General features: G+C 48.7%; 7 protein-coding genes across 7 annotated transcripts; 2 read left to right on the top strand and 5 right to left on the bottom strand.

Annotated features, from left to right (window-relative positions):
* Positions 1 to 2,242: 2,242 nt before the first annotated feature.
* ASPWEDRAFT_102964 (Zn(II)2Cys6 transcription factor domain-containing protein) lies at positions 2,243 to 4,187 on the top strand (the record flags this gene model as incomplete). Its single annotated transcript, XM_040827525.1, has 5 exons — positions 2,243 to 2,338; positions 2,406 to 2,710; positions 2,838 to 3,210; positions 3,261 to 3,395; positions 3,447 to 4,187. The coding sequence occupies 5 exons, from the start codon at positions 2,243 to 2,245 to the stop codon at positions 4,185 to 4,187; spliced, it is 1,650 nt and encodes a 549-aa protein (XP_040693596.1).
* A 627-nt stretch (positions 4,188 to 4,814) lies between these two features.
* On the bottom strand, positions 4,815 to 5,701 carry ASPWEDRAFT_169743 (uncharacterized protein; the record flags this gene model as incomplete). The annotated part of the gene is made up of 2 exons (XM_040830507.1): positions 4,815 to 5,328; positions 5,391 to 5,701. The coding sequence occupies 2 exons, from the start codon at positions 5,699 to 5,701 to the stop codon at positions 4,815 to 4,817; spliced, it is 825 nt and encodes a 274-aa protein (XP_040693595.1).
* Positions 5,702 to 7,711: 2,010 nt separating this feature from the next.
* ASPWEDRAFT_103552 (Zn(II)2Cys6 transcription factor) lies at positions 7,712 to 10,278 on the bottom strand (the record flags this gene model as incomplete). The annotated part of the gene is made up of 2 exons (XM_040827573.1): positions 7,712 to 8,981; positions 9,038 to 10,278. The coding sequence occupies 2 exons, from the start codon at positions 10,276 to 10,278 to the stop codon at positions 7,712 to 7,714; spliced, it is 2,511 nt and encodes an 836-aa protein (XP_040693594.1).
* An 835-nt stretch (positions 10,279 to 11,113) lies between these two features.
* On the bottom strand, positions 11,114 to 12,936 carry ASPWEDRAFT_103874 (deoxyribodipyrimidine photo-lyase PHR1; the record flags this gene model as incomplete). The annotated part of the gene is made up of 2 exons (XM_040827599.1): positions 11,114 to 11,657; positions 11,717 to 12,936. The coding sequence occupies 2 exons, from the start codon at positions 12,934 to 12,936 to the stop codon at positions 11,114 to 11,116; spliced, it is 1,764 nt and encodes a 587-aa protein (XP_040693593.1).
* Positions 12,937 to 14,593: 1,657 nt separating this feature from the next.
* Positions 14,594 to 15,538, top strand: ASPWEDRAFT_103776 (uncharacterized protein; the record flags this gene model as incomplete). The annotated part of the gene is made up of 1 exon (XM_040827592.1): positions 14,594 to 15,538. One exon carries the CDS (start codon positions 14,594 to 14,596, stop codon positions 15,536 to 15,538), a length of 945 nt encoding a protein of 314 aa, XP_040693592.1.
* A 1,191-nt stretch (positions 15,539 to 16,729) lies between these two features.
* ASPWEDRAFT_151440 (Kha1p) lies at positions 16,730 to 20,011 on the bottom strand. The gene is made up of 3 exons (XM_040829603.1): positions 19,587 to 20,011; positions 18,456 to 19,535; positions 16,730 to 18,402 (listed from the first exon to the last, which is right to left on the bottom strand). Exons 1-3 carry the CDS (start codon positions 19,728 to 19,730, stop codon positions 16,900 to 16,902), a joined length of 2,727 nt encoding a protein of 908 aa, XP_040693591.1. The 5' UTR covers positions 19,731 to 20,011; the 3' UTR covers positions 16,730 to 16,899.
* Positions 20,012 to 20,211: 200 nt separating this feature from the next.
* On the bottom strand, positions 20,212 to 22,225 carry ASPWEDRAFT_49762 (uncharacterized protein; the record flags this gene model as incomplete). The annotated part of the gene is made up of 4 exons (XM_040837328.1): positions 20,212 to 20,517; positions 20,571 to 21,916; positions 21,966 to 22,083; positions 22,202 to 22,225. The coding sequence occupies 4 exons, from the start codon at positions 22,223 to 22,225 to the stop codon at positions 20,212 to 20,214; spliced, it is 1,794 nt and encodes a 597-aa protein (XP_040693590.1).
* Positions 22,226 to 23,976: the final 1,751 nt, after the last annotated feature.

Below are 23,976 nucleotides of genomic sequence, written 5' to 3'. Positions count from 1 at the left end.
ATGACTGAAAACCAAATACCTCTTGATGTGTAGAGTCGTCATAGCTTTAAGCTAGGCTGAAGTCCGCATAATATTGAAGTCGAGTAGCAAGCTTTGGTAGCCTATGGTTGGAAGAATAACTGGTGCACAAGACCATATCAATGGAAATCTTAAGCTCTCTGGATAAAATATCACGTTTGGCATCTTTATCAGATGATTGGCTGCAAACACAGACCTGGACATTCTGATGCATCACGAGCCAAAGGAATTCGTGGAAGCGACAGAGACAGACAGCATGATTGCTGCACGAAGTCCTAGCTCTAGCTGCAATGCATAGATGAAACTACCAGGGCACCGGGTGGCTGCCACTAGTTACCAGGTTTCGTGCATTTATTCCAAATGAGGCACTGTGGCAAATGATTAGTGTTTCACTCTCTCAACGTTTGGAAAACATTTCCTGGCGAGGATGAAGCTAAAGAACGATAAGGCTGCGAGGTCGCGTGACTCGCAGCATCCTTCCCAATCCATCCACTTCGAGTAGACGCGTTTTTCCTCGCCCATCACCACCTTCTTCACAAGCCGCTGCCTTGCCTTTCCAGGATTTCCACGGCTGCCGTGTCGATAGACGAAACTCACTGGCCTGCATCTGCTGGGATAATAGGGTTTACCACCATGCTGGAGCTACTCACGCTCCAGCTCGCATCGTCGTGTGACAGCCAAAAGTCGCTCCCTCCGTCTCGCTTTCCTGGCCACCACATCCATTGGCCTTTTTGAAGATATGTGGATATCGCAGATCATAATGCTTATGCAGAAGACCTGTCAGAAAAGCCTGACGCCATCTCCACCAAAACCTGAACGGGACGGGCCTTATTGACTGGGAACTTTCGGAATGTTATTGGCTGCTGCGAAAATTGTGTAAGATGAACAAACATGGATGGCGGACAACAGGCGATACGGGTTGTTGGGATATGAGGGGTAATATTTGGCTTGAAGGCTGCACGAGGCGGCCGACACAGCGAGTCGTCGATATCATAGTACGATGGGTTACCCTTCCCGTTCTCGAATTCGTTTCAGCATTTTAACGTTTACGGGGTAGCGCCTAACTGCCGAGCCAGGTTTTCTGCAAGGAGTCAGGTTGCATTGGATTGGAATGTATCCTGCACCGTTACTACTGTTTCAACGACAGATAGATCATGGGGCGGCAGCTTCAAACTTGCGCCCGGTCGTGGTAATAATGATGGAAACACTTGGGCGGAATTGTTTTCTAAAATAATGATCACCGAAAGGCGACTGGCAACACTGCACTGCATGAAACTCCATCTCTAGGTTCTATCAACAGACCTGTTGTAGGTATGTGCTTGGTCGATCACTTGCTCTAAATCAAATAGGATGATGTGTTGACACCGCTGGTTAGCTCTTTTAGGATCATCTCGAGGGAATACGGGAAACCGATGCCGCCGATCCATGCATGGCTCCGACATTGGCAGAAGAAGAAATTAATCAGGCATCCTCCAGCCGCCCTCTCTCTCGAATAACAAGCCTCGACAGTCAATAATAAGAATCTGGTCTTTCTCTACTTGATTTTTCGTACATAATTTCGATTGATATGCACAAACCCCGTGATGGTTGTTGGGACAAATCAAGCCCCTCATTCAACAGACTCGCGCCATCGAAGCCCCGTTGCCAAGAAAGGGGAATGGATCATAATGGAACGATGTGGGTGTGATGGATCACAGGCTTTCCAACAGCAGAGTGACAGTTCCTACTCGCTCGAGATTTACTCTCTCTGTGTGTGTGTTTCACGACTTGTGTCCTCACTCCTCTGGTTCCGTCACCAGATCCGGGTGGCAAATCCAGGCCCCAGGGATTATCATTGAACCATGGACACAACAGACGCCAAAACGGACACCGGCGACCTGGAACTTGACACGACTAGTCTGCACTTTGGCCATCGCTCAGACCATGCGTGTGGTTGGGCTGTTCAAATAGACAGCCAACTAGTCATCCGGCCCCCACCTACTCTGCTCCTTTCCGTTTCGCTGACGATAACCAACTTTTGTTCGTCAGGCCGGCATTATTTTTAACATTATTGTTCACCGTCGCAAGCGAGAGATAATTTTATTAACCCTGACACTACGCTCCCTGACATCTAGTGGGGTTGTTGCAAGCACCAGGAATATCCCCACAATCCGATTTGTCGCACCTCTTCGGCAGTTGACTCACCATGAATAGTAGTAAGAACTGTGATGCCTCACAAAGAAATATGGTCTCGACTCATTCAACGATAGCAAAAACGAATTCGCGAAAGAAGGTCCGACCTACATATTCATGCTTAAATTGTCACAAACGCAAAGTCAAGGTATCATCACCTTACATCACTATCCACGTCGCATATACCAGGCAGACTGATAAGGTCATGATACCAGTGTGACAGAGTGAAGCCGTGCGGCGCTTGTTGCCTTCGAGGAACTCCATCAGAGTGTGAATATGGAAACAGCAAGCAAGATCGTCATTATATTGAACAGTCGACCCTGATCGACAATCTTGTGCAATCATGCGATTCTCTCAAGCAGCAGCTGGCCGAAACTCGAAGATTGGCCAACCTTCCGCCTGTGAAAGAAGAGGAGACTTCTTCCTTTTCAACAGGCTTTAGTGGGTCAACGGACGAAGATGATGCCAAAGACTCGTTGGACGAGTATAAAAACCAGATGGGGCCTTTCCCCAGTCAATCGTATCAGCGTATCAGAGCTCTCACAGCACAACAAAAAAGCCTTGATCTTCAGAGAAAGTCTCGTATGTGATGCTTCATTAAGCAGTTTATGTCTGGGTCTTATGGCCCGCTGACCATATCTAGTCAGCCAATCTCCTCCACTCCTACAAGCAGAAGCACAAAAACTAGCAAACCCGTCCCGAGCCACCGCGCTGGTAGAGGTTCTCGTCGATCAGCTAATTAAGAACTTTAGCCCTGATATGGAAGCTCCATCTGGAGGGGGCAGGATCCAACTGCAAGCAGCGGCAGAGATGAGGGTGTTCTCGCCAATACTTTGCAGTGCCTTTGAGGCAGCATCTCTAACATTTGTCGGCTCTCGAGATCAAAATAAATCGCTCGAAGTAGCGGGAAATGTTCGATATGTTCGGGTTCTTCGGCTCCTTCAAAATGCCCTGTACAGTCCCAAGGACAGCAAGGAAACGGATGTTCTCCTCACTGTGTTTCTCTCTACGATTATCGAGGTTAGTCGACTCTCGCATTGTCGTAATCTCCTACTTATTTCTTTCTCCAGGCTTTCCGTAATAACAGCAAGGACTCGCTTTTCAAGCACCAACTTGGTGGTCTTCAATTATTAAACTCGAGAACTCCATATCGACATCGTTATGGGATTGAGCGGTCCCTGTTTGTCGACCTTCGATTATATTGGGTACGTCTCTATGTATGAGAGTAAAGATAATCGATATTCATAAATGCACAGGTTACTGCGGCTTTAGTTCAACGAAAACCGACTTTCCTTGCGACCAAGAAATGGTTGACCGTACCCTGGCCCGAGGGCGCTCACACAAAAGATATTCTGCAAAGATTATTAGACGTTGCAGTGAATGTCCCGGCATATCTTTCACAGATTGATGAGTTTAGTTCTTTTTTAAGAACTATGAGTCTCCCAACGAGTCAGTTGGTGGAGTTGCAAACCAACATCTGGGAAACCGCTACTGAACTCGACACACGCCTGCAGGTATGGAAAACATCACAAGCCGATACATATCACCTTGGCCAGTTCTGGGAGGAAACCGACTCGGATTCTTCTGATGGTTTCCCCGTGTTCAGGTGCCGAAATCAGAGTACTTTACAGACCACCGTCCCGCCCATTCTGGTATATCCGGATCTTCTGCTTGCTACATCCATGTGTTTCTACTGGGCTATGCGGCTGGTTGTTTCCACGACCGACAGCGGGCTAGTAAATGTGTTGACCTTGCAAGAACGATATCAGTTTGGTTGCAATATCTGTCGAAGCATGAAGTACTATATACAAAACATCCCGGGATGTCTGGTATCTCGGATGATGTTTGTTCTGCGGACGGCATTCGATATGTTCGCAGACGGAATGATGGAGAAACAGTTTGTGACTGAGCTGTTTCAATACATTGGAAAGAAGTTCGAATTCCCGGTATTTTCCGACCGTTGCAGCTCCTCTTCGATCAACTGTAGAGACATATGACATTTCGACTACTGTTCTTGACCTTTTGACTCACGAATCCGCCGCCGCCCCATCCGGGGTCAGACAGACACGAATCATGAGATCGTGTCTCATCTGACGACCCTAGAATATCTACATATCCCTCTTAACCTACAGCATCCACGGAGTTTCTCGTCTCGGTAGGCTCGATATGGCCCTCGAGTTTTTCATTTTCAACCGAATTTATTGGGCGCATAGCGATGTTCAGGGTGTTTTTCATTTGCAATGATGGGTTTAACGATATATGCAATCTAGCCAGAGTATTATTTCCATCTTGTTCCATTGAGATAGACCATCCGCTTTTCCGGGGTTGAATTCCACATTTGAGCTGGACTCGATTTTCCTCTGGTTCCTTGCCATTCTGCAGGCATTTCATTTCACGTGCATCATGTACCGGCTCATTTCATGTTGAACTCTGTATCTTTCATTTTGAAAATAGAGGAATCATCACGATGTCTTCTTGCCTAGATCATCTTCGTCTGAGATCTTAGGCGGCGTGACCGATGTCGGTTCCTTGCTGCTCCTGTTCAAGTACGACTCGGGCGTACTTGAGACAATACAATGTTATATCGTTTTGATTATTAAATCGCCAACTCATTTCCTGGCATTTCACACGGCGAAATTCGACACGGAAATGTCCGCGGAAATGAAGGCATTTTTGCCGTAAGCGAGCGGGTCCATGTCGAGTGGGTTGTCATCATATGGCCCCCCGATAGTGAAGCCACCCTCTGGATCGACCGGGAGCCAGTTCGACGTGAGACGGGTGGTACCGTCTGGCATCTCCAATGGCGTCAGGCAGTCCTCGGTATTGTCTGATGCCAGTGGCTGTCTGGGTGTAGAGCGCGGGAATCCGTCTGGAAGACTGTAGAAATTGAAGTTTGCGATTTCCAGATCCTGATCATCCTCGCTCCCATTGTTGGATTGACTGGTTGCCGGCGAGCTGCAGGGATCGAGAAGCGGAGGAAAGTTGGGCGTGAAGGGCGTTTGCGGGAATGCGCCATCGAGAGGGGTGCTGGTCATCGGGGCGTTCATGTATAGAGCGCGTTCTGTTGCGAGCTGGGAGGTGGACCGCAGCAAATCGTCCAGGGAGGGCGAGAAGTGGTTTTGTTCTTCCGGGATTCCACTTTTTTTTTTTTTTTGTTAATTTATTTCCATCATGACTGAATGGTTGGAATAACCACATACCCAGGAGAAAAGTGGCCTTGGAAACTGTGCGACTGTTGGCTGCGACCATCGCGAATCCCCATGTCGGTCTGCAACGGGTGGAAGAAAAAATCCGGCGACTTTTCCTGCAACTCATGGTTCAATTCATGCTGCATGAAACCATCTGGGCTGTAAATCTGCGACGGCAACAGACCGAAAAGGCCCAGGTTGTCGCTGAACTGCCGCTGGTGCAATTCGTTGTTGATGACGCTCGACTCGAGGCCGAATGGCGCGCCATCGAGAGAGTCCAGGAGCTGCCAGTCGGGCATGTCGCATACCGGTCCTGCAGACATTGTTGATTACTTCAGAGAGTAATGGGAAAGGCGAAATTGTTGATGACGGTCACAAGAGCTTGAAGCTCGGTTCCTGGCAGTATCGTGTCGAGTCACAGTAGAGATGCCATTGACTGTGCAGAAAAAGAGACCCTGGCGACACAAAGCACCAGAGAGATCGAGTGCAACCCGGGCCATGCGATCTTATAAAATGCGGAGGCCATTGGAACCAAACGGTCCAAGCTGGAAGCTTGCGCAACAATATCCGGGGATAGCAGCACAGCTTCTTCGGCAAAATACACCGCGCGAACTACGAATGACGGGGATATCGCCGAAAAAAACCCATCGCGGTGGATCTGGCAACGGCGAGACGAAAAACGGAGTTTCCCAACTGGACTGGATCGCATGATCTTCAGGTGGCCATGTGGTGGTGTCGCAGCAGAAAAGAATTCAAGGCTGTGCAGCGACAAAATTATCCGAAACATCGTCGTTTTCCCTCCCCAGATCTGGAAAACCTTCATCCTCAACAGACCATCGGGTGGCCTGAGGAGGTCGTGTCCGCCAATCGGTCTGCGTCTTTGCTGCTCTCCACATTCGGGAATTTCGAATTTAACCGACCGGGAAGAAAGCGTTCGGCCCGTCTGCGGTCGGTTAGCAGCAGCCATCAGGGGGACAGTCTTACGTTGATTGTATAGAGGGATTAATTAGACTTTGTGACATGCATGCGGTTTCTATTCCCAGTGAGATCTGCTCGACGAACACGTTTTTTGTCTCTATTCGGAGGTATCCAAGGTCTGTCACGGCCGAATGGGACCCCTACGGAAACGACTCGGACTCATGTCCATGATTCACACGTTACAGGGTACGCAGATTAGTTTGCTTTAGTGAGTCCATAATGAAAATGCAATTCTCTAACCATTTCATAATAACACTCTAACTCTAACACAAAGGTTCTGGGAAATAACATACCTACCGTAACTGCAAACAAGGCTTGATAAACGGCATCACCCTCGCCATGAACCTGATACTGTCGAATATTGTCCAACGCCTCCGTAATAACATCCGCATCACCCTGCAGACCAGCAGGCAGGACCACCTTGAGCGACAAGATAGAACCATAAAACGGGGTATCGCTCGACGGCTCGACCTTGTAATTCTTCACGTTGATATCTGTTAGGATCTCATTGAGTACTTGGGAGTTGGTGAGAGGGATGTGGGTATTTGGTCCAGACGGGGGAAGAAAACTTACCAATCTCGGCTGGACATTTTGGGGTTGGTTTCTTTGGTTGTAGATTGTGGTTTGGTTTGTAGGGATGGAGATGAAGTTGAGATTGAGAAGTAGATGGTTATTGTAGAGATTGCTGAGAAGCAGTGGTTGATGAGGAGTATCTGGTGCGATATTAAGGGTATTTATATACAGATTCTAAGACAATATGAGGTGCAGAAGTCATCTGCATGTTCAATAACAATGAGAAAGAAGACAAAGAAAGATATACAATGTCTTTGTAGACGTACGGAACAAAGACTTCTTTATTGATCGCCAGCGTGACTTGTAGAAGCAGTGTCGTTATTCAACAGACATGATGTTGATTCTTTGTGCTGGAATACAATGTACTGGATACATTGTGTTGGGCCATTTGTGCTGTATAATATTTATACATGGCTATACTGACACCGCTATCTGGATGCCTTTTACCCCGCGCAAGCTGGGGTGTCGTTGCGAACAGGACCATCTATCCTTGTTGTGATGGCCACATGATAGATCGATGTGGTTGGCATGCATTCGACCATGTTGCAGACCGGCATCTTCCTGCATAGGAGTGCTGAACGATTAATGTGCAGGTTTGCAGGACTGAAACATTAGTGTCTAATCTCCACTCTTCAAGACACTCCTGCCATGCCGGACACTAGACGCAAAGTCCGTGCATCGGCAGTCCATGCAGGCCCCAGACCTGTGATGCTAGATCCAGGTCCCCGGGCTCGGTTAAATTCCCCCAGCCCCGTCATAATCTGGGGAAGCTCTAACGGGACTTAGAGGGCCAGCCCGGTTCCTTTCCTGGTCCATCGGTAGAGCGCTAGAACGGCTTTGCGTCGATGCCGAATCTCGCTATGATTGACCGGCCGTCCACGTGCCTGGGCTACGGCACTCCGCATCACTTGGCGGAAGTTTCTTTGATATTCAGTATTAAGTGTGACCACGCATGATTCGGTGGCGCGGATCATTACTTCGCACGCGTTCAGAATGCCCTCGCCTGCTTCTTTCTGTAGGCGCTCGACAATGAGAAGCAGCAAGAAGCTACCCTGGAGTAATTGGATGCCGAAAAAGTATGGCATGAAGCTGATGTCGGGATCGAACCGGAGGATCTGCTCGACTGAGTCTGCCGCATCGAGAGCATGGGAGATGGTAGACGCAAAGGCAGGGGAGGATGTCCAGAAGTCCTTGTCTTCAATTAGCGACACCGGATCCCATTTGCCAACCAGTAAAATGTGCAACACATGCACCAAGTAGGATGCATAGGCAACGACGGTTTGTGTGTGCCATGAATATGCTTGGGATAGAGAAGGCTCGACTGGGGGGTGATCTGATTTGGATGCGGAAAAGGCCGTAGATAGAGGTGCCTCTGGGTCTGAGGCTGTGGCAGCGAAGGTGGTGAGGCTGGCTTTGTACATTTCGAGTTGGCGTAGAACTTCAGTGACATGGACATCCCATGCCTCTTTGCCCCGAAATCTCACTCCGAGCATAGGATGATTTCTTGCCTGATTGAGATCGATCAATTCACCGGTAATGGTCATCAGTGGCAGAAAGAAACCAAAGATGGAGTGATCATGGCATATGAAATTTGGAAAAACGCGGCGCTTATTCTTGTCACCAGATAATAGACACTGCGGTCCGTCTGGTTTTGGACTGTTGCTGTGAACATTTCCAGCCTGCCATGATCCCTCATCGAGTGGCAAGAGGAGATCTTCGCTCTCAGCATCTAGCAAGGCCAATGGTCGGTTGTAGCACAGGGCCAAATGACGATCCATAATATACAAGAGCCACCAAGCTCGCCGACGCTCTTCGCGATGCTCCTCTGTAATCGCACCATGTGGATCATGGGTCCGATCGCAGACACAGTTCAAGCTGGGTCGTGATGGGTTTGAATAGTCGAAGAAAGGCCCGCTCTCCACGCCACACCACCCTGGGAGAGAGTAGTCGAAGGATGGACTTGATCCTTCCGGTTGGTTATTTACATTGGGCATCACATCGATCTCTTGATTTAACTTCAGCTCGCGGGCTAAAGTAAACGCTGCGTGCCACCTGTAAATGATTAGCATTATTTTCCATTTCGATGGTCAGAAACAGGCTACGCCTACCATCTCATACTCGCTGCCTTTTGTTCACTTGCGGAGATGATAGATGCAACATGTATATAAGTGATAATATCATCTAGCGATCCAGCAGGTCCTACAAGCCCTCGATCATCGCCACCACCTTCAAAGGGAGGATGTACAGTAGCGGGCGGACAGTCATGACCAAAGGCAGCATAGGCGGCTTCGCTCCCAGCAGAAGACCCTTGTTCCTTAAAAGAAACATGTATCAACGGTCGCAAGAGTCGAATGGTGAGCGCACATAAAAACTGACAGATCTTCTTTCGTTGGGATGGAGAAATAGACAACGAAAAAGCCCGATCATCTAGTGCAGCTACCCACAGCATGCTAGCCAACAGTGCTGGGCTGCTATGCCTGGGAAACTCGCGACTAAGAAACGAGGCCTTGCGTAGAATATAGGAATGTATATGGTGGCAGACAGGGTGCATATGAGTAGAAAAGGCGCTGGTGAAATACAGCTCAAGAAGATCGAAAACCAGCCTCCGGGGCAGGTTCGATTCAAGATATGGCATCAAAGGCTGCAGCACGGGGTATTTCAATGTTGATGACGCCCCGGGCGTCTGTGCCATGCCACCCGTCTTCGATCCGGGAGGAGTATGGCCATTCAAGCTGGCGAGATCGACTCCATTCCATATATCCAGCATCCGCGGTTGAGCACCATCAGACCAGCCTGCGCCCCCTAATATGTCATAAGCATCGATCGAAACGTTTGCCGCTGAGAGCCATTCTTCTGTCGCATTTCCTCCTGGCCCGGGCTTGCGTGCCGACTGTGGTATCTCCGCTGGAGAGGGTTGCTCATCGATACTCGGCGCCGACATCCTCGTGATATCGTTCGTGCCCGGCGATCGATTTGGAACGCTCGAAGCGGGCGAACCATTTTGTACCGGCGATGCCGCTGGCTCATTGACAGCCACAGGTGCTTTCGACAGGGCAACATGTCCATGCGAAACAGCATCTGTGGCTTTCCCGGAGACGCCATTTGCCCCCGATTGTATTGACCGTGCGATGCGCCCTCGTTTCCGACGCTCTCGGGTGAATTCGCACCGGACATCACTGCGAAGACAGCGCGAGCATGGAAATACCCGGTCGCATCGCACGCGACGAGAATGGCAAGAGTCGCAGGCTATGCGATTCCGCCTCCATCGTCGCTTAACCGTGCCATTCGAAGGCTCGGTCACCTCTTCTTGGGTGTTTTCTTGCATATCCCCCGGCTGGGTTGGATCCATTTTAGGTAGTCATTGGTAGCGTAAGGGGACTTGGGGATGATCCGAGGAGCCTAGAAGAGGGTGATGGTTGAATGCTGACCTATGTCAAAAGCAGTTAGATGTGAGCGTTAGATGAGATGTCAGGAGATGCGCTACCTCGGCTGGAGGAAGAGTGATGAATCACTGCTGCATGGAATATCCTAAAGAGTTGTGAGTAGGAGTTGAAGCCAGAAGGAATCAGCGATGCCGTCCCTGATGGCAGGAAAATCCGATGATGTTGTCGGATGAACCCGACCGTGAGAGTGAGGGAAAAAAAAGACGACGATCGAACGCGGGGGAGAAACTGAAAACTGGAGGCAACTCCGCATCTTGTCGTCTAGCGTGGGTTGGCGTAACAGTCAACGTATTCACGGCTCCAAGCAATAAGGGTAATCAGCTCTAAAGCGGTTTATATATAGGTTCGAGACTTGGTTAGCCTTGTTGAGTGAGACATTCGATGCCGATCAACTGCTACGGACAGTGTATGGTGTGCTTTACTGTGCTAATGCTTACAAGGATGGTCGATCGAGCAACAACTTCAACATCACACGACTCATTCTGAAGATATAGAGTGTCGCTATGTTCCCTTGGCTAATGCTATATATATTGGCACTTGACTAACTCTACCTACAATCCGTGACAAAGAGATTCGTGCCGCTAACTACATACATAGTACTTTCATCCCGTGGCAGGTGGATCACAGTGGAGGGCTATCTTGCCGTTCCAAGGAAACACACAAATGCCCATCAGTGTTATGAGATTCTATGAATTATGTTAGGTATAATACACGCTGACTTTAACAGCTCTCGTAAAATAATCACTTCCTCTGCAACGCGCTTTTGTACCGGTCCAAAGCCCGATCTCTGCTCTCCGAGTGATTCACTATCGGTCGGGGATAGCCATTCTTTTTCGCGGCATCACCGGCACCCCGCTCGTAGGGGTCGTGAATTGCCGATCCCTTAATGCCTCGAAGTTCTGGTACCCAACGCCGAATGTACTCGCCTTCGGGATCAAATCGCTCGCTTTGACGGAGTGGGTTGAAGATACGGAAATACGGCTGCGGGTCGACGCCCGTACTTGATCCGAAACCCCATCCACCGTGGTTGGAGGCAAAATCGCCATCAATGAGGTGTTCCATGAAATATCGCTCTCCTCGTCTCCAGTCGAGCATCAAGTCTTTCGAAAGGAACGAGGATACTACCATGCGAGATCGGTTGTGCATCCATGCGTCATTTTTGATCTGCCGCATTGCCGCGTCGACAATGGGGAATCCTGTTTTTCCTTCACACCAAGCGTTGAACTGATCTTCGTCGTATTCCCACTCGATGTTCGTGTATTCGGGCTTGAAACACTTGTTCATGCTATGGGGTAAATGGACGTCAGATATGGTTCCCTGAAATTCTGCTCAGTTTAGACTTACCAGATAAAAGGCCAATGGACGAGCACATGCTTGTAAAAGTCGCGCCAGGCGACCTCACTAATCCAGCACATAAAGCCAGGGTCACTTCGATCCAGTTGGTTATTGTTGAGTTTCTTTGCCTTTGAAACTGCTGTCCTTGCGCTTAATGCACCCGTCGCGAAGTATGGGCTAAGAACCGAAGTGCCCTGGTTTGCGACCAGGTTTCGATTCTCATCATACGCCTTGGCTTTCTTTTCGAGAAAAGCGTCTAGCCTGCGGAGAGATTCATGTTCTCCTTCGGGGTACAGTTGGCGAAAATGGTTCTTTTCGTCCTCAGATAACCGCTTGTTTTCAGGTGCCTCGGGAACTTCACTGTCGAATAGGGCTTTAAAGTGCTTCCGTGCATCTCCAGGGTTTGAACCTGGTTCGTCCACAAGTTCGAGATGTTCTGGGTTCTCCTTTAGAAAGGCAGCCCACGAACGAAACCATGGAGTAAAAACGGCATATTGTTTCCCTTGCTGAGTGCACAGAGCACCCGGAGTAACAACACAGGTATCATGAGCTGCCTCAAACTTGATCCCCTGCTCCGCGCATAGCTTTACCAATTTAGCTTCGCGGCGCAGCTCATCGACTTCATATTCGATGTTTGCGAATACGTTGTTGGCGCCCCATTCCTGACACAAATCCACCAGACGTTGTGGGATCTTATTCCGTTTGTCCTGGGTTTCCATGTACAGAGGAATGTCAAGCTCACCCAAATCCCGCTTCAACTGTGCCAGTGTACGAAGTGTCAAATCGACGCGAGGTGGGCTCGAAAGGTGGGCTGTCAGGTCTTCGGGAGAGAGTATGTAGAGACAAATCAGGGGAATGCTATTTTCCTGGGCCAGTTCATAAGCCATTCGCAGCGCTCGATTGTCATGGAGTCGCAGATCCGACTTGAACCAATGAATCACGGCATTGTTAGGTTTGATAGACTGGCGTGTGTCCAGCGTTGTTTCGTACGCCTTTTGTAATGTTTCGATCGGACGCTCAATTAAACCATTATTATAGGCTTCGCAACGCTCGTTACTCATCTCTGGGGGATAGAATTCACGAAGAACGATGCCGAAATCTTCAGCCTGCTTCGCGTTTGGGTGATAGCGGGACGAATCAGGCTTGCCTCGCTTGCTTGCGTGAGAAGTCCCATTGGCGCCTCCTGCTTCGTGCGAAGCGTCAGAAATCTTGCGTTTCTTGGGTGGCATAGTGGAAAGGTGACGGATAGAGGAATTGGCGACTAGTCTGGCTAGGACAGCCTGGATTCGGGCGCTGGCAAACAACGAAGAAGGTATCTGTGTTGTTGAAAAAACGCGCCGAAGCATAATAAACATTCCACCAGGAGCAGGATTTTAAGAGGAATCGAGGGGCTGGAGTGATCAGATCGAGATCGAGATGCTGATTCTCTCTGACGTCAGTAATTGAGCTGAGCTGGTTCCAAGTTTGCTCCATTGCTCACAAATTACCCTCATGATTATCAGCAGAGCTGAAAGCGGGCATTCCCATTTTCATGCCTCCCAGTGTCGATGCCATGTCTGGTGGTAATTGGTATCTGGTGATGATGGTGGTATTAGGACCGTAGGTAAGCTGGACGAGAGCATTGGATCGATCGATCGGCGATCATCGCTCACTGGTTGGAGCAGACTCGATCAGCGATAATATTCGAACAACCGTCAGGGTAACACAGTTATATATTAGTTTCAATAGTAAAAACTCACTTGGAAAGTGAAGAGTGTATCAAGAAATGGCATAATGCGATGACCATCGCAGTTCGCGTCAGCCTCAGATCCTAGTGTCCAGTTTCCTGGGACGCTCCCTGCCGATCGGGGCAGGGTGTTTCGCTTCTGGGGAAGTGACCCGATCCCGGTGGCTTCAATAGTGCGATTATTAGGGATCCATCCGATGCGGGTGATGGTGGGAACTGGGAATAGGGGCAGCTCAGCGTCAACACCACGAGTCAATAGTCCAGCTTCAGTTCGCATCCGAAGTCCTTCGGTCGTCTGTAACGGCTGCACGCCATGTAGGCAAACTTTCCGCACCGGTCGGAATTACCAGTCCAGACTGTGTGTTAACCATGGTTCGACACGAGATAATTGAATCATGACGTCTAGGAGTGTTGGAGAAGACTGGGAAAAGACTGGGAAAGGATCATCGTAAAAAGTCTGGATAAACGTTTCTGTCAGCGCTGATGGAGAGTGAATGAAGCTGTTAAGGGGTCTGCCAACACCAACACACCACCAACACCAAAGAACTCCATCGACATTCCCCTCCATCCTTGGACCCTTTGCCTATTCCTGCTCCTCCAGATGGATCGCCCCCAACTACTCCATACTGCTCCATATGGGAGATCCCCCATACTTCCAGCAGTAGTCACTCACTGCGCAGATCCTACCTGAAACTCCGTCTTTCACCGTCAAGAACGATTCCTTGCAAGGTTTCATGATCGTCCATGGCACGGTCAGCGTCCCCAATAATTTCCCTCGTAAACTCTGGAACAAACCAGCAAATGACTCCAATCAGAGAGAGCTTTGGCACCTGTCACCATTCCGGGTGTCTGCTACCGTTGCTCTCTCTTCCGACTTTTCCCTTGAGAAACCTCCTCAAAGTCAAATTCTTCTCATTATTATCATCATTATTGCTGCAACTATGGCCTGCATGGACGGTCAAACGCAAGACAATGGATAAAATAGGAAAAAGGGACAAGAAATCTTAACCTTGTCGCTTTCCGACTCCATTTCGGAGTTTCAAGCACCCTCATTCTCGTGATGCCTTTTAACTGCTGGGCTCCTTTCTTCACATCCTTCCTCTGCTGAATCTTTTGTTCCTCAGGATTTCCTGACCGTGAGAAATGTTTCCCTGTTCCTCATGTCGAACGCTGAATCCGCCAGCGCTTCGAACGCGCTGGTCCTGAAAGACTCCTCGCACAATAAAGGCCAAGCCCACGTCTTTTCGGCCTTTGCAGCTATTGCCTGCTACAATGCTATCGAACTCGTCGTCCTCTGCTTCACCACCTTCAAGCGATACCATGGCTGTTATTTCTGGAGCTTGTTGGTCACCTCATCCAGCATCATTCCGCACTGTATTGGCTATGTCTTCTTCATATTTCCTGTGGGGATCTCTCCATATGTCTCTGTCTCTATGATCGTTGTGACCTGGTGCATAATAATAACGGGGCAATCTTTGGTCCTCTGGTCACGGTTGCATCTGGTAGTCCAGAACATAAAAGTCCTTCGAGCCGTCCTCGCTATGATCATCACCGATGCTGTTTTATTCCACGTCCCCGTCATCGTCCTCTTATACGGATCCATATCACCTCACCCCGATGTCTTTGCTGCTGGATATAATGTGATGGAACGCATCCAGCTCGTGGGCTTTTGTCTGCAGGAACTCATCATCTCCGGAATATACGTGTGGGAAACGTCCAAGATGCTTCGACTCCGCACGGAGCGTCACCACCAGAAAATTCTATATGAGCTACTCGTGATCAACATCATCATCCTCATCTTGGATATCGCTGTAGTTGGGATAGAATATGCTGGTTACTACGCTGTACAGGTCATGTTCAAACCAGTTGCTTACAGCATCAAACTCAAACTGGAGTACGCCATTCTCGGCAAGCTGGTTGAGGTCGCCAAGGGGTCCTCCCACTCAGACCCAACTTCCAGTGGGCAGGGATTCCATCCTTTTGGCTCGGACCATCGAGTTCACTCGAACAGCGGAGAGTGTACATCTGATCTCCGAGAGATCCAGACTCCTCCTTCTATCCTTGTCCATTCCGAATATCCTCGCCACGACTCTCTGACTTGTTAAATGACTACTCTGCGTTTTGTTGACCGATCGCCCACTTGGTGGTGTCACCGATAAAAAATCTACTCATGTGCAAACTAATAGCTACATGCTGGCATGCAGCCCACTCCAAGGGTCTGGACAACGACCTGATTCTCTTACGTCTAATATTACACAAAAGCAATGAGATCCATAGACTTTTATATACTTTTATATCTAGCTCATACAATATGAAAATACTCATAATATCCCAATGTCTTTTGGTCTATTTGTATCGGTTTCGGACATTTTTCAGCTGTTTGAAGCCTTAAATCAGTAAGGGTTAATATCGTTGGCTTCACCTACATTCAACCGAGGCCTGCATAACACCAATTCATATTCTACTGTAGAGAATAAAGAATTCGGTGCCGAGCTTCCAGTGTTCGACAAAGTTAAAAGCGCTGGGACGTTTTCCCGATATGTATCCGCAGCCGTTGCAGTATTTGTCTTCTGTTCTGTATGGTTGACCACGTAAACTGTTTTCATCAGTTTACTATAGCCCTTACCTAGTATATTCATCTCCAATTATTCAATTTCTAAAAGTCAGATGCACCTAGCCACAAGAGCTACTTAATCCGGATAAAAGAAACCGCCCCCAGAAACGCGACGATCACAACATAGAGGTACCCCAGCCTCCATACTCCATACTCCAAGCCTCCAACACCACCATCGACCAGAGCTCCCCCCATCAAATTAACCTTGTTTCCCCTCCTTTATCGTGGTTAAAGATACCCGGTAGGTGATATACCCGAGCACAGACATGCAGCAAGTAACCACACTTCCATCAACTCTATTTCCAGACACGTTCGCGCGGATCCCGTTCTTCAGGGAAACCCGGTGGGTGGTTCCGGTGGATGGTTCCGGTGGGGGGATGGCGGGCTGGGGTGTGTATGTTTCTCCTTTCTTCCGCTGATGCTGGATGGTTTGGATTGCGTGTCTCCATGGGAATATGCAGGGGTTGTAAAGGTGTAAGCTGGTCGGGTATTTTATTTACCCATGTCAACGCGTAGATGGATGGATGGTCTAACGTTATTATGGCTTATTGGCAAAGGAAAATTACTGTAAGTGGTTTGGATCAACTGGTCTGATATTTGTGGAAAGGGCAAGCGTTGATGTTGTAGTTGGACACTCCATCCTGTATACTGATGGGGATTTTAGGTTAAAAAACGTTTATATGGCTTCGAATGTATGTATACATTTCTATTTTTATTGCTTACACAGAAGTGACACCCAGACAAGGTCTTAAGTTACAAAGTAGTTGGCTGTTGTATTAATCCAAGAAACAAGGAAATATCAGACCAAGAATATCTACAATTTGGATACATCTTCCCGTATACCAAAGCAAGCTATAAGCTACTGTGACTTATGCCTGCCTGCAGTACAAGGACACTACTAATAACCTTGTTCTCACTGCGAACCATGGCTTGTCCAACGGTCCCGATGGCACTATGGGTATCGATTCCGATTTCTTCCTGTAATGAGGGGTTGAGTTCTGGCTTTTGGTCAACCCGATTGTTGTGACGTCCCACCACCACAATGTTGCCTGCTTTATGTGATGTTTGGTCCATTTCCTCCTTGGCGGCGGTTACAACAGCCTGGACTGGATCTGTGCCATCTTCGGTGACGGAAATTCGTTGGAAGATGACTCTTTCCGAGAGCTCGGTTGGTAGGGAGTCGCGGAGTGTTGCGACAAAGACAGAATCTGATATTTGATCTTGGCCAGATCTGGTGGAGCGGCTGGATTCCGCGGTTGTTGCATTAACAGTAGACACAACAGTCTGATCAGGGGATTTCGATGTTTGTGATGTTGGAACATCCACTTGGATAATTGTCGCTGTGACCTGGTCATTCTGTGCGAGTTGGAGGACAAACCGCAGTGCGAACCGGTCATCTGCTCCACCGAAGAAAGGAAGGACGAGGTGATGAGAACGAGCAACTGCCGACGAGCTGTTCCAGATGGAGCTCCGGCTACTCATTGCACTTACCGACCTTTTTGCCTGGAGACGGCTCTTTCCATCGGATTTTTGGAACACGCTTCTTTCAATAAATACACCCATGTTGCTGGAGACACGGGATAGGATGTCGGATACGAATTCAGTAAAAGGTCCATTCGAAAATCGATGAGCTCCATCAACTCCAAAGCCGGTCTGCTGGTCACTCATAGCCCCGGTCTCACTCCATGGAATCAAAAGTAGATCTGTGCCATCATCACGGGTCATGCCCACAAAGGTATCTGCATAAGAGTATTCTGGGACCACAGAGACTCCGGCCATGATGGAAATATCATGCCACTCGCCGAATGCGCGGAAAGTGTTAACGACGGGATCCCAGAGAGTGTAGTTGTCAATCTCCGAGACTTTCATAACACTAGAATCACGATCGGTAAGCTCCATCAAACGGACGCCATGCACCTGAAGCTGTTGATGTTCTTCGAGCTCGTTGGTTGCAACTGGATCCTCTACTGGTTGCTCCCCTGACTGCATCGCATTTATCTTCGCTGGATGGACTTTTGGGGCCGGAGGGTTAGCGGTGCGACTCGGCCCAAGAAGGGCTGCCAGTGTACAGATCCCGGAGAGACCATCTAAGCGTAGATAAACGAGGAGCTTGCGGACAGGGATCGATTTCAGATGATTTTTGGCGATGGCGACGCTGTCCGCGCGCCCCTCCGGCTGTTGTTGGTGTCCATCCCAATCGATCTCACCGCGTCGCCATTTTTCCACCTTGGTTTGATACCACTTCGGGTACAGAGCGGTGGTCAGCGGCGTGGTGGCGAATGTAGTTACCAGCGCCATTACCACGAACATAGTGAAAGTCCGAGTGCTGAGGATATTGGCATGTAGACCAATGTTCTATCGAAACATTAGTTAGGGAAGTCAAAGGCGATGAGTGAAAGTCAACATACCAACACAATGAGTTCAACCAGACCTTTACAACTCATCAGAACACCAATTGAGAAGCTTTCACGCCAAAGAAGACCGCACAAACGAGATGCAACTGCACCACCAGCCACCTTTGCCAAAAACGCAATGGCGATAATCCCAATGACATATCCCCAAACAGTGCCCGTGTCGAGCAACCCTAGGTCGGTACTCAGACCAGATAAGGTGAAATATAATGGTAGAAAGAGGGCTGCGACAAGATCCTCGATCTTCTCAGTAAGCTTGATCGCAAAGCCTCCCTCGTGGGGGCATATCAAGCCGATAATGAACCCCCCAAAAATAGCATGGATACCGATGATCTGCGTGAAAAAGGCAGAGGCCAGCGCAATAAACAATGTAAAAGTGACGACTGACTGACTAGGACCCTTCTGCAGACTGCCAGTCCGTTCCAGGAACCGAATGAACAGGGGGCGGAAAGCGTAGGCAAGAAAGAGGGTATATCCGACACAGACCAGCAACACCCAGAGGGCTGTAAGTCCGCTACCAGCGTTGACAAGAGCGACACAGAGCGCGAGCAGAATCCAACCGACAATGTCGTTTCCAACGCCAGCCGACAGCACAATCACACCCACGTTGGTGCCGAGAAGCTCCAATTCGGTTAGAATACGGCACAGAACCGGGAAAGCCGTAATAGCCATAGCAATACCAATGAAGAGAAGGTAGGTCCCAAAATCAATGTGGACAAGACCAGGATCATCCCGAAAGTTATGATACAGACCGTAAGAGATGGCCGACCCAAGTCCGAAAGGAAGGATCATGCCCGCTGCAGACACACTGAGGGCCACCCGCCAGTTGCTGACGAGGAATCGAAGGTCCGTCTCCAGACCAACGAGAAACAGGAACAAGACAAGACCTAAGTTGGCGACCAGAGTCAGATTCGGGATTGATGCTGGCGGGAAAATAGCATCCGTAAAGCCTGGAATCCGACCCATAACCGAAGGCCCTAGAACGATGCCTCCGATCACCTCTGCGATAACACGGGGCTGGCGGATTTTGGAGAGGGGCCAATGAAGCAGGCGACACATGATGATAATAATACCAGCCTAGAAACGAGTCAGTTTGAGTTAGAGATGAATACCAGAGGACACGCCAACCTGAATGATGAAGATGATAATGGGGTTTTTGGGGTCATATTCAGACGGATTGCCTCCCTCGAGGATTCCTCCTTGAGGAGTCGCCCGATGAGTGCTCGAGGCAGAAGCTGAGGAGGTGGTGGTTGCCATCATGGGAGATACCATCCGACACTCAGCAAGGAGACGGTCAAAAGAACAATAATATTATACGAAAGACCATGATGGGGGATCGAGATGATCGAGATGATTCAAGACGGCATCATCCGTTGCGGGGAAGAGAATCGAAGCCCTCGACGCTTTGGTTCGAGCCCAGCCGCGATGGAGCCAAACCGTGGCGCTGTCACGCGGCATGACGCGTCGGTTCAGGCCCCATTCCTCCATCTTTTTCCTTCTTATCTTCGTTTCTCTCTTTTCTTCGAATTCAGCTAAGTAGAATGCAGTTTGACATTGGCAATGGCTAAACTATGAAGTATCCAACCTCCAGCACTGACCTCGCTCTGGTAGTGAATCATCACTTGACATGAAATGAGTCACGATTGCAGCTGTCATCTAAGAATATCTCTGCATCCTTTGTGGCGTCGGGCCATGTGCTCTCTGTGCTACTTCATCTCCTGTGCTCCCTTCCACAGCCCAGCCAGTCTAGCTGTTATCCCTGTCCAAACGAACGACCAAATGTCTGCAGCACACTGCTCGTATCGTCTGGGTGAATGCAACACTCGAGGAGTGCCAATTTGTGTGGCTCTCTTTCAGCTCGATCCAGCCCGACCATCAGATCGCCATGTGTCTTGATTCGCATCGCAAACATGGAGGGATTCGCCAGGCTCTCTTTGTCAGCTCCAGTGAGGTACTTGTTTCCTCCATCTTCGGTATGGAAGTGGTTGCACATGCTTGACGCAAACTGCGCATAATTCCAGCTACTGAGGTAGTTGTACGGTCCGTCGTGAATTGCAGTCTATCGATCAATCAACTCAAGGACCAACAACCTGTGGATAAAGCTCAACATACCTCAGTACGATACCCCATATTGTTGAAGATCAGGACAATGGCATTGGCCTTCATTCGTATCATGGTACTCAGCTCAGCCGCTGTCATTTGAAACGCGCCATCCCCGACCATCAGAACAGCTCGTCCATCGGGTCGAGCGAGTTGGCATCCAAGGGCTGCAGGCAGACTCCATCCGATGGCGCTATATACCATTTGTTTCTGAAAGTCCGCTCCTGGTGGCAGTTTGATCTCCTGTGCGGTAAACCAACAATCCCCTGCGTCTGCAATTAGGGTGCCATTGGTCTTTAAGATCTTTTGAACGCCATCCAGCACACCGGCCAAAGTCACTTGAGAAGCTGTTTGAGGCCTCTGGCTTAGATAAGCCCCATTCGGTTTCGAATATCTGGACACAGTTGCTGGGTTCCTGGGGATGTCAGACTGTACTATCGCTTCGACAAGATGCGTCAAAGCTATATCTTTAATCTGACGACCATCCGGTGTTTTCACTTGGTCAGTGTCGAGGTAAAGCATGCGGTGGGCCTCTTTCTTTCTGTCGAACACACCTCCAGGTGTATGGAGGTCAGTCCAGCGGCCCCCAAGGATTATCCATAGATCAGAAGTCCAGATTTTACTGTTGGACCCTGGCTCAACAGGCCAAAATGTGCCTGCAAACTGACTATGAGACTCAGGAACTTGTGATTTAGCATCTGGCTGGCACAGAACTGCACATCCAAGCTTTTCAATCAGAGCAACCATCAGTTCCTGGGAGATCTGCCGTCGCACATGGGGACCGACGATCATCAAAGGCCGCTTCACATGCTTCCAAACGCTGTTCACGGCACCCAAGGCAGCATTGATGCTTCCTGGTTGAGAGATTAATTGATTCTCAGCCACAAGCGGCTTGGGAGACTTGCATGGAACCTCTGCAGAGCCGCAGGGTATTTCAATATAGACAGGCAAAGAGTTCTCCACGCACTTAATAAGTGTCTTGTCCAGTAGCTCTGCAGGATCCTCCTTTCCATCAAGACGGACTGACGCTGTTGTCACTTCTCTGAATATCCGAAGGGCATGATCTTGATCTTGAGTGCCCACGCTATGGTGGATTATCGTATCTGGGTCGGATTTTCCAACTGGAGGGCAGGCCGATACGACCACAACTTTGAGCCCTTCAGAATATGCCCCCGCGATCGCATTAAGCAGTGACAGCCCTCCGACCATGTAGGTGACTACAACAACAGCGACCCCGGATGGAGATGAGCGGGCATATCCATCACCTGCGTACCCTGCATTCAACTCGTTGCAGCAGCCCACCATGCGGATGTTTGAGTTTTTCAGCAGCTGATCGAGAAGTGTCAGGTTGAAATCACCTTGTTGAGATATCAGCAGACCAAACGAAAATCCCGGGATTGCACCGACCTGGAACTACAAAATAGTCCTTGACACCGAGTTCCTCTATGCGATGTGCTAGCCGTGTCCCAATGTTCCACTGGTCCTTTGGAACTTCTTTTTGAATCGCTAGTTTGCTTACAGAGCTCTGCGACTCAAATGCTCTGCCGCAAGAGCTACACTTATAGCAAACTTTGTTGGTCCACTATATCCATTTGGTCCATTAGTCTCTATCCTGGAGCTATCGGGTTGAGTGGCAGTCTCACCTCGGGGTCGAACATTTCTCCCATTTTAGCACGTTTGGCGTCTTGACCTAGGGTGAAAATTGTCACTGCCCCTTTACGGTCTCTTCAACTCAGTCATTAGAAATCATTCTCTAGCTTGTGCGCATTGCTACTCACTCGGCAGATCTTTATTTATGTTGCTTGATCAATCTTTTAAATGAGTCAATGTCAGCTGCAGAACGGGATTCTATGATGTCAAGATCATCTATACCTTTCAGAATATATGAATCTGTGTCACCGGTCCCGATCGTTTCGAATCGGCTGGGCCAGAGTCCAAAGGGGGTTCAGGAGTCCTAGGATGATCCAAAGCCTGATAGGTCAGCTGCGATCCTGAGACTCTCTTTGGCAATTAGGAAGATGCTACAAGCGTTCTTTGTGGTGGAGACCGGAGTCCATTCAGTGAACGGTCTTTGATTGTTCGACTGGAAGTTTGATATTTCCACTCAATGTTTTGTAATAGATGGATTCAAGGGGTGCTTGGTTGATTTGGGGCTTTCGTGAATCGGAAGATGATATGGTATCAAAGTCTCTTCCTTCGAAGTGCCTCATCGGGAGCGGCCCTTAAATATTCCAAAACGATTCTACGAGGAGCTAACGTCCAAATGAAGACAATAGGCTTTCAACCTCATATGACCGTCTACGGCTACGTGTCTCTCCTCGAGCTTATGCTTCTTCACATTCTTGGTATGTGTCATATGAAGCTATGCACCATAATCAAGACTTTTTATTAGCAAATATGCACAAGAATGATGCTGCACAGGATCATATCTCTCAACTATCAAGATTCAAAGAGCTGACGAAGATCTGTTTTGGTGAAAGTTTCATTTTCAGACTTTTCGTTGGAGAGGAAAGGTTGTACCCTGGTATGGATGAGGTAGGACAGAAGTTAATGGCCCAAAGAAGGCAAACTTTACTGCTTCCACGAGAAATTGTTGCCTTGATTGTGATGTTTCTCGCCCCAAACCTACAGCCCATTTATCTACCGTTTTTTTTTTTTTTTATCATCCAGGATTGTCTCGTTTTTTCAAGATCCCGGTGTTTCGCACAATGTTAGAGAGTTCCTTGTCAAGACTTGTCTGATCTGAAGGCTTTTTGATTTACTTTTCATGGCGTAGAAAGGAACTACTGACTTAAATTACAAGATTATCTTCATATCAGGGCTTGACGTCGGATATCTTCCGTGAAATACCGGTCTCTGGACTACTACCTTGCATATGACAAATGATATGAGATGCTGTTAAAAAATGACAATCTCAAGGTCCAGGTGATATCTATATGGTTTACAAGACAAAGGGCCTGTTTTCGGCAAGAGTCCCATACTGGAAATTGATTTCTCAGCATAAGTTAGAACCAATTAAACCCTTACTTGTTGCAAGGCCATCATATCCAGCACAGGATCACTGTCAGCAAGAAGCTCTAGTATGGCGAATCAATACCTTGCATTATGCACGATGTCCAGAGGGGTAAATAGTTATAATGCTGTACTCTTTCAGGCACTTGAAAGGGAAACTGGTTTCACTGCATGCCTTTGTTACATCATTGAGCAAATCCCGGCAATAGCTGAGAAAGTGAGGTGGTACAAAGATGAATTGGAAGCTTTCCCAAACATGCCACACCTTGATGGTACAGTATCAATTTCGCGTTCACAAGATCAAGGTAGAATGAAGCAATCTTTGGTCGAGGCAAAGATGGGAAATATGGCATATGTCTAGGACATATTGGTAGATACCACATGATTTCATCGCGTATAAAATGGA

This window comes from Aspergillus wentii (assembly GCF_001890725.1).
Source record: "Aspergillus wentii DTO 134E9 unplaced genomic scaffold ASPWEscaffold_2, whole genome shotgun sequence".
NCBI classification, from domain to species: Eukaryota; Fungi; Ascomycota; class Eurotiomycetes; order Eurotiales; family Aspergillaceae; genus Aspergillus; species Aspergillus wentii.
The sequence above is the reverse complement of the archived record's forward strand: the minus strand, read 5'-3'. Positions and strand labels throughout refer to the sequence as shown.

Coding starts and splice junctions, on each gene's coding strand:
- ASPWEDRAFT_151440 (XM_040829603.1), bottom strand. CDS start 19,730: ATGGTATCTCCCATGATGGCAACCACCACCTCCTCAGCTTCTGCCTCG. Junction 19,536..19,586: donor TTATCATCTTCATCATTCAG/GTTGGCGTGTCC, acceptor ACTCGTTTCTAG/GCTGGTATTATTATCATCAT. Junction 18,403..18,455: donor TGGTTGAACTCATTGTGTTG/GTATGTTGACTT, acceptor ATGTTTCGATAG/AACATTGGTCTACATGCCAA.